The sequence below is a fragment of the Centropristis striata genome, chromosome 18 (genome assembly GCF_030273125.1).
Source record: "Centropristis striata isolate RG_2023a ecotype Rhode Island chromosome 18, C.striata_1.0, whole genome shotgun sequence".
NCBI classification, from domain to species: domain Eukaryota; kingdom Metazoa; phylum Chordata; class Actinopteri; order Perciformes; family Serranidae; genus Centropristis; species Centropristis striata.
Genome location: NC_081534.1, coordinates 8,983,406 through 8,996,100, shown reverse-complemented (window position 1 = coordinate 8,996,100; position 12,695 = coordinate 8,983,406). Strand labels below are relative to the sequence as shown.

General features: G+C 40.2%; 1 protein-coding gene across 4 annotated transcripts in view; it reads left to right on the top strand.

Moving 5' to 3' along the window:
- Window positions 1-12,695, top strand: part of cdc42bpab (CDC42 binding protein kinase alpha (DMPK-like) b) — a 92,556-nt gene that overhangs the window by 43,754 nt on the left and 36,107 nt on the right. For all 4 annotated transcript variants that reach the window (XM_059356973.1, XM_059356972.1, XM_059356971.1 and 1 more), the window contains exons 3-5: window positions 1,725-1,808; window positions 3,548-3,643; window positions 4,706-4,854. In XM_059356973.1, the coding sequence (XP_059212956.1) occupies window positions 1,725-1,808; window positions 3,548-3,643; window positions 4,706-4,854 (329 nt within the window). The remainder of the gene's footprint in view (window positions 1-1,724; window positions 1,809-3,547; window positions 3,644-4,705; window positions 4,855-12,695) is intronic.

Below are 12,695 nucleotides of genomic sequence, written 5' to 3'. Positions count from 1 at the left end.
CGTAAATCGATATTCAGCCTAAATATATCGGGATATGACTTTTGGTCCATATCACCCAGATCTAATTTGAATAAAGTGATTCATTAGATTAAACAATTAATGACCATGTGATTGATCTGAGTGTAACTTACTACAATACTGCTACAGACACAATGCATGTTTTTGGTAGCACTGTTGTGTAAATGTAGAGCTTCAATCGATTGAAGCAGAATATTTTTTGTGATTAAAAACATGCAATAATAGATTTCTAATTCTCAAAATTGGAAAATTGTTTGTTTTTAAAAAATGGGTTACGCTTTATATTAAGGTCCTTGTAATAACCATTAATTAACAAGTAATAAGGCCCTTGTAAGTCCTAACAAGATGCTTATTAACATTATTGTGTGTTTATAAGCTTATATAAGTGTCAATAATGGCATTACAAACACCCATGACCCACCCATTATGTCTTTGCCATGCCTTTATTAATCTTATTTTGTTTGCTTATTGATATTAAAATATACTTTATTGCTCATCTATTATAAGTTAACTATAAGTTAACTATGCTTTTTGCAACTACCGGATCTAAAGCGAGAACAATGCCTTATTACTTGTTCATTAATGGTTATTAAGGACCTTATTATAAAGCGTTACCAAAAAATGTATATACACTGTATTCTGTTTTTAATTAAAGTCTACAAAGCATCCCAATTTTCTTGGAATTACGTTTGTATTGCTTTGACTTTAGGATAATATAAAGTGTAGTCTGATCTTTATCTACATTCAACTGTTGATTTAGAATCCAAATATCAACAATGTGACTGCAGCCTGGAATTATTCAGTTCAGCTCTATTAGTGTGAAGACTACATCAATAATCCATGATCACAGACTTCCTTCCCAAACATCAAATCTGTACAAATCTGCCCATTCGCTATTGATTTGTGCCCATTTACAAATCATTGCACACAGTGATTAGAGGAGTGTTCCACTTTTTTTTTTCTCAGACTGCAGACTTTGCTAGTAGGAAGCATGAATCATATTTAAGTGTCCAGCTGTGTGTGGATGTGGAACCAGGTGGAGTGCATCTGTTGGCCTTTTAGGTCAGCACTTTAGTATCTGGAGTCACTTCCTGCCCTCCTTTTCTCTTCCCTCCTCGGCTCTACTCTGCTTTCCCTTCTTCTGTCCCTTTCTTTATCTCGGCTTCTCCTTTCCTCTTTTCCTCCTCCTCTGCTTCTTTTTCAACTTACTCAACTTTCTTCCACCTTATCCCTCACTATTCTTTTCATCCACGTCTCATCTTCCTCTTCCCTGTGTGCTACTGTTGCCTCTAAGTTATGTTTGACTCTTGCGGTTTCACGTTGGCGCCTCGAAGCCCCCGGCCACCAGGGGATCCACTTTTATGATTTCTAAGTGCTGAGATGATCTCTCTCTTGATCTCTTGTTCTTTTACTGTTTCACTACATCACAACTTTGGAAAACTATGTCTGAAAATGTAATCTGTCATATTTTAAACATTGCTGTTAATCACCAAGACTTGTTTTTTTAAGCTTTCTGAAATGTATGACTTTTGAATGTGATCACATGTGAATTATCAGTGTATAGTTCAACTTTTTCCTCTTGCTTCAGTATATTTGTCCTGTTGGCCTGTGTTTTTAACATGAATCCCATTCTTTGTCTGACTTTGTGTTCACACAAAGGATTAAAACATCTTTTTTACACTCCAATCCTTCTTTTCTTTTTCCAGGTTGCAGTCGTAAAAGTGAGAAACACTGACAAGGTTTTCGCCATGAAGATTCTCAACAAGTGGGAGATGCTGAAGCGAGCTGAGGTGAGCGTCACTCTGCAGCTTTAAGAGCTTTTGGTGGATACACCAGCTCTGGTACAGGCTTTGGATATAGGGAAATCTTTAAAATTACTTTAATTTATTAATTGTATACGTCTGCTGGTGAGAAATAAACTCAAATTTTATTCATCCACCCTCAAATCAGGCCTTGATTGATAAATGCTTGCAGAGCGTGTTTCTACTTGAACTGCCCATGCCTGTTTTTCTCATCGACCTCTTCCTGACAGTCTGACATTCCTGTTGGTCCCCTGGCTCTTCAATCTTCATGCCTCATACGTCACAGGCCCAAACTGGTCCCTGCTGTGTGTGTGTGTGTGTGTGTGTGTGTGTGTGTGTGTGTGTGCGTGTGTGTGTGCACCGCCTGGACATGGGAAACAATATAGAGCAGCGGATGTCCAGAACACACCGAGCATGTAACTGTCCTTGTTGACAGTTTCTTGATGACAGAAAAAATGTTCCAAAATTTGATTTACAAAGACTGGAAATAAGGTGTGCATTAAATCACAGCAGCATAGAGTTTGTCTATCGGGTGGTGTGTGGACATGCACACAAGTCCATGGATCATCATTGTTTTTGTTTTTTTCTCAAAGGTTTATGTATTGAAGTTCTGCTCATTTTAAACAGACATAACAACCTTTTATAATCATTAAAAAAAGATCCCTCTCAATAAAGCAACATCCTTTGTGAAAAAACAAACAAACATAAAACAACAAAAAAAAGACATTAAATAGAAGCAAAACAGTAAATAATATACCCAGATATTCAAAAAGAAATAATAAGGAATTAATTAAGTTAAATAAATATGAATAAACTTGAAGATAAAAAGAACAGTTGGATCTTCATAATCCAGTTCTCATTTATCTTGCACTGTAATTTTGAACCAAGGCATGACTTATGTAAGACAATGTAGCCTGAGGAGTTTTATGTTTTATGTTTTATTATCTGCCAGAACAGTGAGAGGTCAGGGAGTGAGCTTGTTAATACATTTATTTAAATGTACTGTTCAGCTGTAGATATTGTCTTATTTAAACTTTTTTTGTGTGTTTTCAATGTCTTTCCATCTTCCTCCCTTCGCTCCTGTTACAGGTTTTTACTGTCACAGATGCACTTTTGTTGAACCCTTTTAGAATCTAATTAAGTTTACACTATAGATGACCAAGAAACCAGGTTTCTCTTACAAAAATCTAGTTGTGTTAATCAGGTTTCATTCAATTAGGAGGTTCCTGTTTAATGTGTTTAGGAAATCAAGTTATAGCAGTAAACTGACATCACCTAGGTTACCTAAATGAATGTAAATGCGCTGCCAGACAGCACCAAGCTACAAGATGAGCAGGCATCTCCATGCAGAAGTATCCTTGGGTCAAGGTATTGCCAATGGTTTCAGGCCAAGTAGAGCCACACAATTAATCCAAATGTTAACTATTTTGCAATATAAACTAGTGCAATATCCAAATTACAGGAAGTGCAGTATTTTTTCTTAATGCAAAATATGGGTCAAAATATAATTTTGAATGAAATATTATGGTGCTGCAAGATGTCTTTATCTACAAATCTTGTGAATGTTTTGAGAGATCCTCACCAGTGGTGTAGATGTAATATGTATATGAATAATTTGCATGTATGCTTGGCTGAAACTGCAACATTTATTGCATGTTTTCATGTTGATGTCACCTTATGTAACAGTTTAAACTACTGTCTAATGTGTTTGTGGCATCTTCCTTCAGACGGCCTGTTTTCGGGAGGAGCGGGATGTCCTGGTTAACGGGGACAGCCAGTGGATCACCACCCTGCACTACGCCTTCCAGGACGACAACAATCTGGTAACACACTCTTCTCTTTTCTTCTCACGTATGTGTGTGTATGTTCAAGAGCAGGGGTTTTTTTTTCCACCACCTACCATAACTGTACTTGCAGATATCCTTTTTTACTGGAACTTTTTCTGTTAACTTTAAACCTTTACTTCTCTGATGAATCACACTCCTTTTGATTATCACCCATTTTGTGTGTGTGTGTGTGTGTGTGTGTGTGTGTGTGTGTGTGTCTATGTGTGTGTGCGTGCGTGTGCGTGCCCCCCCCAGTAAAGTCTATGTGTGGGAAACACTTTGGCTTCACTTTTCAGACTTTCAGTCTTTGTCCACTTCCTTTATCCAGTCTATGGTATCACCCCACCTTACTTTATATTTTTCAGCACATTCAAACTTTGGTACTTTCCAAAGTTGCAACCACAGTCTTCTGCTGAGCTGCTCCACCTGCCAGTTCATTTATAGAGAACAGCACCACCTCTGCATGATGGCTGGTGACCTGCCAGACGCTGACCAGCACATTCACTTCTCACCACAAAGCACAACAGGCCTTTGTAGGAAATTGGGCAACAGAACAGTTAAACATCCAAAAAACATTTATGTAAAAGACCAGAAGAATGACTTTGGAGCTTGTTGGTTGGTCCTCTCTCTAACCTGACACTCTGTCCTCTCTGTGTGACCCTGAGTTCACATGCCAGGACTGCTTGTCATTCCATTTCCCACATTCTCACAACAAATGCTTTACCCTGGACACTCCCCAAGGCTTTAAAAATATACTCTACTGCCCGTCCAGCCGTCTATTTTTAGGAAAACCCTCTAAAGTTAAGAAGCGTTTAGGCGCTGGCTGTGTAGTAATGATACTGTGAGAAAAAGGGAGAGGAGAGTGAGGAGGGCGGTGTATTTTTGACATCCTTGTGTGGATTTCTTATGTTGTTTTTCACATAAAATCATCCCCCTGTTTCACACTCAGCAGATTTTTGTTGTGTTTATATTGTTATTCTGCTCTCCACACATCCAGCACCTGTGATTAACATTTATGTCCCATTTTCTCTCTCTCCGTTTGTCCGTTTTTCTCTGTAGTACCTGGTCATGGACTACTATGTGGGTGGTGATCTGCTGACTCTGCTCAGCAAGTTTGAGGACCGGCTGCCGGAGGAGATGGCCAAGTTCTACCTGGCTGAGATGGTCCTGGCCATCGACTCCGTTCACCAGCTACACTACGTTCACAGGTGAGCAGCAGCAAGAATGTGTGTGCATGTTAGGAGGTACAACTGTTTGTGTGTAATTATTTTTCTGGAGAGGAACAGACTGAGTCCTGATGATGGATGTTCAGTGTATTTACATTATTCTTGCTGTGCGGGCAATTTTCCAGCTGTGGGGAGCCACTGCAGTGAAATGAAAATAAATGAAAATAGCGGAGTGTGTGTGCACATGTTTGTCTTCAGTCATCACTTAAGGTAGTCAATACCACTGACTAATTATAGAGTATATTAGTTTGTGTTCCTGTGAGTGTTATTATTTCCCTCTTCACATTCTTCAGGTTAGCTTTGTGTGTATGAGAGGCAGGAAAAATATCTGCTGTGCTGGAAGAGATCCTTTACATAGATCCCAAATTCCCAAAAAGTTGGGTTGTTGTGTAAAATGTAATGTAATTTAAAACAGAATACATTAAATTTATAGTTCAGAGTACATAATTGTAAAAAAATGTTTAGATATTTTCTCTTTTCCAGACCATTCTCTGTAAACCCTAGAGATGTCTGTTAGATCAGCAGTTTGTGAAGTACTCAGACCAAACACCATTCTACGTTTAGAGTCACTTAAATCACCTTTCTTCATCATTCTGATGCTGCTTTGAACTTCAGCAGCTCGTCTTCACCATGTCTACATGTCTAAATGCATTGAGTTGCTGCCATTTGATTGACTGATTAGATAATTGTAGTATCGAGCAGTTGAAAAGGTGTACCTTATAAAGTGGCAGGTGAGTGTATACTTAAAGGTGCTTTCATAAATTTTTTTCAATTAGGGCCAGGCATTATAGGCAATATATTCCGCTATTGGTCATTTCATAAGGATACAATTATAAATCACAATACAGCATGCTGGTAATTAAAAAAACAGACTATATGAAACAAGAAGCAGATTTTTTACACACATCTTCCATGTTGTAAAACAGCACCTCTTATGATTCTAAAAACCCAACGTACTCTATCTGCCTAGCACCACAGCAGGCAGACACGGTTAGCAACTAGCTGTTGAACACAGTAGATCTTTAGTGTTTAAAGAGCCAGATATTTCCCCGGGGAGAGACTAGAGGCTAAAAACTGAAGGCTAAAGGAGAGTGAATATTGGACTTCCATTGATCACGCTTAGTAACCCTTAGTCACTGCTGGATGTGTAAATAAGCAACTCTTACCATATCAACCATAAGGTGATAATATGTCAATGTGTTCACAAGTTGTCTGAAATCACTTCTAGCAGGTTCAAAGTAGCAGACTGTCTAACAGCAGACTGTTCACACCCATGGCTGTTCTCCTCTGTTACGTAGATGCCTAAAGAATTTTCAGCCAACAGAAGATGCCCTTGGGAGCAGGAAGCCAGTCAGTTTTTGCCAGACAGGAAGTGGTCACATTGGCATGTTAACACAATTACAGTGTTACATTCGCTGGGGGCTTGTCACAGCCATTCTGGACAGATGAAAGATGGATAGAGAAGAAGGGAGGGTACGATAAAGCTGCTTGTTGGAATAACATTCTGGGTGTGTCTGAAGTCCCTCTGATCTCTAATACACCACTGGAAAGTCAGACGTAAAGAAATGTACTGAGACTCGACGACAGTTATACAGAGATGTAGATATAAATGTATAAGTAAAGAAAGAGAGTGAATGAGGGGAGCCACTAATTGCATGGTGTTATCTGGGGGCCACCGGTGGTGGCGGCGGAGACGGAGATTTAGACGGAAGGAAAGAGGGACAGGGAGGAGGGGACATCACTGTTTCTCTTTAAGTCCCCTCGTGGACGCTTTGGGACAGTAATGATGGGGTGTGGGAGGTGTGTGGGTGGGGGTGTGGTGCCGTTACCTCCCCCAATGGACCAACCCCCAACTCCTCCTGCTCTCTCTCACTCACACATGCTTGTGGGAGATTTGTACGCTTGCTGTGGAGAGGGAGGAGACAGTCAGGCAGTCCCCTGAGGAGGGCGTGTCCCTGCTGGCTGAGCCTGGGTGTGTGTGTGTGTGTGTGTGTGTGTGTCTGTGTGTCTGTGTGTCTGTGTGTGTGTGTGTGTGTGTGTGTGTGTGTGTGTGTGTGTGTGTCAGTGTATATGTGTGAGTCTGGTCTGTTTCCTATTCTGACTAAGTTGGAGTACAATGCGTTAACCCTGTAATTGAAAGGCGCTAATGTCCATTAAACAGAAAACCACCATCAATTCGTGGCCCACTTTCAGTTACACCAAACACTCACAGCCAGGCCACTACTGGGAATATAAATGGGCAGGTTGTGGAATTACTGCAGTGTAATGGCTTTCCCACCTTTTCTGATGGGAATCTAATAGTCAGTGGTCCGTGATGCCAGCCTCTGGGATCATTTGAAGTCCCATACTAACTCTACTTTGTCTCTAAAGACAGTTTAAGGTGTTTATTACCATAGTCCTTTTAAAAACACCCTATTGGTCCAAATATATAAGAAAACCCTCCATCACCTTTTTTTATTCATTTTTTAACATATATTGTATTTTAAATAAAAAAAAACAGAAACCAATTACCAGAAAAAAACATGTCTGGATGGAGGAGGAATTTAAAATATAATGTCATACTAAAGTGACTTTCTAAATTTCCTGATTGAGTTAATCAGCATTAACCAGTGAATGCAGCTGTGCTGTTATAACCTTTTGTCTTAATGGTGGCTAGGGCTGGGCAATATGGACCAAAAGTCATATCCCAATATATTTAGGCTGAATATGGATATACGATATATATCCTGATATTTTTATTGCAAAGTAAGAGCAAATGTTCAAAGCCAAATATGACATGTCACAAGTAGTTTTATTGAAACCGTTTATTTAAGGGAACATAAATACTGTATAACAACAGGAGTACCTTCTTTTTCAAATCAAAGCTCCATAAAGTGCACATTTAAATAAAGAAATATCTTAAATAAAAATAGCCTATGAAATAAAATAATCTTTTTAAGAAATATATATATATTTATATGAGAAAAGAATAATGAAAATTGTGGAAGCATTCAGAATGTTTTTTTTTTTTTTTTTGTCAGGTTAGTGCTTTTTATCTGAAGCTCATCATGACATCCAGTACACTGGAATGATTTCTGCTAATGCTATGTTTCGACGACCAGTGACAGAAACAGACTGCAGGTCATTTCCTGTGGAAGTGGTTGACATGAAGCTCCTAACTGACTCTTCAGACCCTCTGAGATGAGCTGGTCTCAACCGTTTTAAGCGATCCAATGATGCGGCGAATGGTCAGCCAATCATATCTTTTGTTTCACCAGATATTATGGCAGTACTGGTCAAGTAATGCACAGTTTCTAGCTCTGGTTCTGTGTACTGCGGAGCACATGGGGATGCTGACGGTCTGATTATCCATGTTTACGGACACACACAGACCCATGATGACATCACTAGGTCAATGAGCGCTTGAACAACATTCACAAATCATGAGCTAATGTTTGTTGGGTCATAGCCTTAAGTAATATTATTCGGACAGCTATCCTTTTCAGACTATAGTCTAAATTATGGCATTTTTAGCTCACCTCATATGAGCCTATTCTAGTGTTGTGAAGTAGTTGACCTTGCCACATGTTGGCCCATTTAAAATTAATATTTGCAGTAGTGTTGACACTGATGAAGTTGAAAAGAGCCCAGATGAAAGAAATGGAGAGCAAAGAGCCTTGAGATCAGCCTTCTGTTCCCTTCAGTCCAGTCCCACGGGAGGCAGCGTGTGTTGGAGTCAGACGCTAGGGAGTGTGTGTGAGTGAGTGTGTGTGTGTGTGTTCATTTATTCAGTGGTCAGTGATCTGCGTGGCCTCCCAGAGGGGCCTGACAAACGTTTCAATAGGCCAACTCAGCATGGCTTTGTGCTGCCTAGCACCACATCTGTCTGCCACGGGTGAGCCTGCCTGCATGTGTGTGTGACACACACTGATTCTGATGGAGTGAGAGTCTAGGTGGGGGTTGGTAGAGAGGGACAGCAGTGTGTGTGTGTGTGTGTGTGTGTGTGTGTGTGAATGGATAGACAGAGGGGCAGATGTGTTGTGATGGTGGAGACAGGAAGACGGATAACAAACGGAATAAGATGTCATGTGAGGGTGTGACAGTTAAGCTATGTCCTGAGTGGGCTCTTACTACTGTAGTGTATGGTGTAATTGTGTGTGTAGCTTCAATGGTGTGTGTGTTTCTATTGATTGCAGCCTTTGTGTGTTTTATTATTGATCAGGGCCATGTGTCTCTTCATGGCTGACTGATCTAAGAGAGAACAGGTCTCTCTGTCTCTCTCTCTCTCTCTGGCTCTCTCTCGCAGACACACACATCATTTATAAAAGAGCTTAATTAATTTTATTATACACACACTCACAATCCAAGAAGTATAAAATATATAGAATATATATATCTGACTTTTTTTGTGGATTGTGTGTGTGTGTGTGTGTGTGTGTGGCAGTATCAAGTAATGCCAGAAGTCACACAGGCAGCATTACTTACCAAACGCTTGGCTAAAGCCATGTGGAGATGCCTTGTCTGTGCAGTTTCCAGTGTTGCTGCAGGCCACATTGTGTGTGTGTGTGTGTGTGTGTGTGTGTTGTGAGGTGGCGTCCAGATGGCCCTCACAGATGGATGCTGTGGTCTTAGAAGAGATTACCTCCCTCTATTCTTGTCCCTGCGCTGCTCCTTAAGACCGCATGAGCCCTGTGACACAGTAGCCCAATTAGCTATGCTAACTAATGTAGCCTAGCACTAGCTTAGCACCTCCACCTCTCTAAGGTTGTCCATGTGTTGAATGTGAGTCAGCTCTTGTCCTGTTTGAGCTGGAGGTGTTAATGTGCCTGTGGGATCATCACAACACAGTGGGTCAGATTCTTAAAAGATGATATTAAGTGCAGCGGGGAAAAAGTAATATTGACTTTTGGGAAAGGAGAAGGGTGATAGAGAGACAATTGCCGCGATGGACAGAGGGAGATGAAGTGGGGAGTGGGCAGACGGGGGCTTTGCCAAGTACTAAATGGTTTATCAGCACCAAGACCCCTCCCTTACCCCCACTGTGCTGCTTTTCTGCCACACACACATTTATAGGCTCATGGACAGGCAAGGGTCAAGTCACGCTGTCTGCTTCTTGGCAGAGCAGAAGTCCTTGCAGCAGATTAAGGCCTTCCAGGCAGCCATTCAAGCACCTGTGTATATACATATACACACTCACACAGGTCCACCTGATACAGACGAGTCCAAGTCTTACAGTGTCATTCATGATTTGTAATGTCCACACTTTCCACATTCTGTGTGTGGAGGACGCACACTAGGTATCACACACTTACTTATTTAATATCTTGCAAGTTATAAAACATGAGATGATCCAGTCGCATCATCTGTTTATTTTAGTATAGCGTAAATACTTCACTCCATGTTTTAAGGATGTTGTCTTATTAAGACACCTTACCTTTGATTGCTACAGATAAAGCTACAGATTTGCTCCTTGAGTTCCATTTACATTCAGTAATTCTCACCTAAGTGTATGGTGTGTCTCCTTGAGGACTTTCAAGAAACCAAGGGAAAAGCCCTCACTAACTGCTAAGCTAAAGGAGCTAGCAGGAACTGAATAGCATATAAAAAACATTAGAGAGAATGTTGCTAAAAGAAGGAGAAAGTTATGAGTGCTTGAGAAGAACCAGTGTGGTTGAATGTAAACACTTTCTGTTACAATTAATGGTTATAGTGGAGGCATAGCGTTGCAGCAGCCGGCCTATGAGCGCTCCTCATACGCCTTCACTGTAGCCTGCCTGTCAGACTGGCCATCTAATGGCTTGTTGGTGATTTCGAGTTAAAACGACCTGAAAATAACTGATCGCTGAAACCCTTTTTCACATTCACAAGAACAACACAACAGAGTCACACTCATAAAGCATTGTTTTATAGCTCTACTGGGGTTGGCTGATGTCTGCCAAATTGGGATATCACAATGTCAACAGTGAAACATCACAATAGACAACGATATCATAGTTGTTTATATACTTTCTTCAATACTTTTTTAATGTATGCATGTTTGATATCCTTGCCTACTCACATGGTCTTTTCTTAGGCTACTCTTCCTCCCTATTAGCAACGCAATGGTCAGGGTTTTTAATATGCACCAACCTGATCCATTTTGAGAGCCAATCACAAAAATGTTACTTTTATTCCACCAGATTCAAACCAAAAACCACCAACTTCATCCATGATAGCAGCACAATTGTCTGCACTGAGACAAAGGGCTTTTAAATCACAATGTTGGACAATGCAGCCGTGGGCATGGCATCGTCCATCTGCCCAACCCTAAGCACTCCTAGTGGTCAAAAACTCCACAGGGAACCTTAAGTTATTTTTGTTCCCATTTAATAAGAAAGAATTGAAAGCTCTTCTAAAGTTCTGTTTTTAACATTACACAAATTCAATCCAAAAGCTGCATATTTTCCAGTGATTATGCCCAAGTTGGTGTCCTCTTGCTCAAGCCCTTCATTATGTTTAGATTTGGAGTTGTTAAAGTGAAGGTGAAGGTTCAGCTATAGCAGAGCAGTGTAGAGTCATTCTAGTAAAAAATGTATCACAGAAATCGTACTCCCTTTGTTTCAAAGTGTTAAGCTCTTTTTAATAGTATGAACTCAACCTCACATCGCCTCAGTTGTTTATGTGTGTTAGTGCCTGTCGAGTTCATACGACTCCAGATTGGTCGCCTGAATGTATGCACTTGGGTACAGTATGTGGTTTCCATCCAGAATACGATTACAGTATACACTTTGGAAAGTGATGTCCAATCTGGAACTCATCTGTGAGCAGTCAAGATCTTTAAAAAGACGTCTAAAATGCACCCAGTGACTCGGTAAAAGTGTCAGTTTATATTCACATATATATGTTTTGGAACCCAACTTTTATGTGTCTATACAAGTCACATATGTGCACATACTACTGTAATCAATGTTTTTATAGGTGGGTGATTTAGTGTCGTATCTGAAGCAGGGAGATAGCTCACCCAGCCCTTGCCACAGCACCATCAGATGTGACTATTAACACGAGTGGAAAATGACAGAGGCTTCACATCTGGCTTTGAAGACCTCTCTAACTAAAGACAGAAACATCAAAGACATCTTCTAAGCCAATTTGTGTCTGCTCCCTCTTAAAAGAAAAGAAAATCTCCCAGACTTTTGTATTAGTCTCATGTATTAAGTAAGTATTGAAGAAGCATTCACAAGCTTTCACTGGAATCTTTTGCTGAAGTTTTGTTATGCACACACTATTAAAGCCGAATAGCGCAAGTTAGATGCATCGTCATTAGCAGATAGAAGCAGTGTTCACGTGAGTTCTGAAAAACCTGGAAGTTTAACCTGGAAACTGATTTATATCACCAGCTTTAATCTATGTTGTCCTGGAAAATTTTAATTGTATATTAGTCCTGCACTTGCACACAAGCCTTTTAATGAGAGTGGAAACTGGAGTTTTGCTCATGTCTGGGTGGAAATACGATCTTTTGACTCAAAATGACTTGAGGACAAAATTCAGCTAACTGGTAGCAAAATTTAAGTTCAGCTGAGTCAATGCTTGTTGGTAATTGCAGGACTCGAAGATTGCCAACTTTAGACACTTTCTAACCAACTTATAGACAAAAGAAAAGTACAATCTTTTTTTTAAATACATAGCTAATTTGTTAATTTAAGACTGGACAGAGGGGGCTGTGCGACCTCGTACACATAGCAGTGTTGCTGTTTGTTGCTGTTACATGTAATGAACCTCAGATTCTTGCAGCAGCAAGAACTCATCATGAAGCCTGCATCATTAAAAAAGGAGGAATAAAACTGGGGTCACTCGGTCACATTACT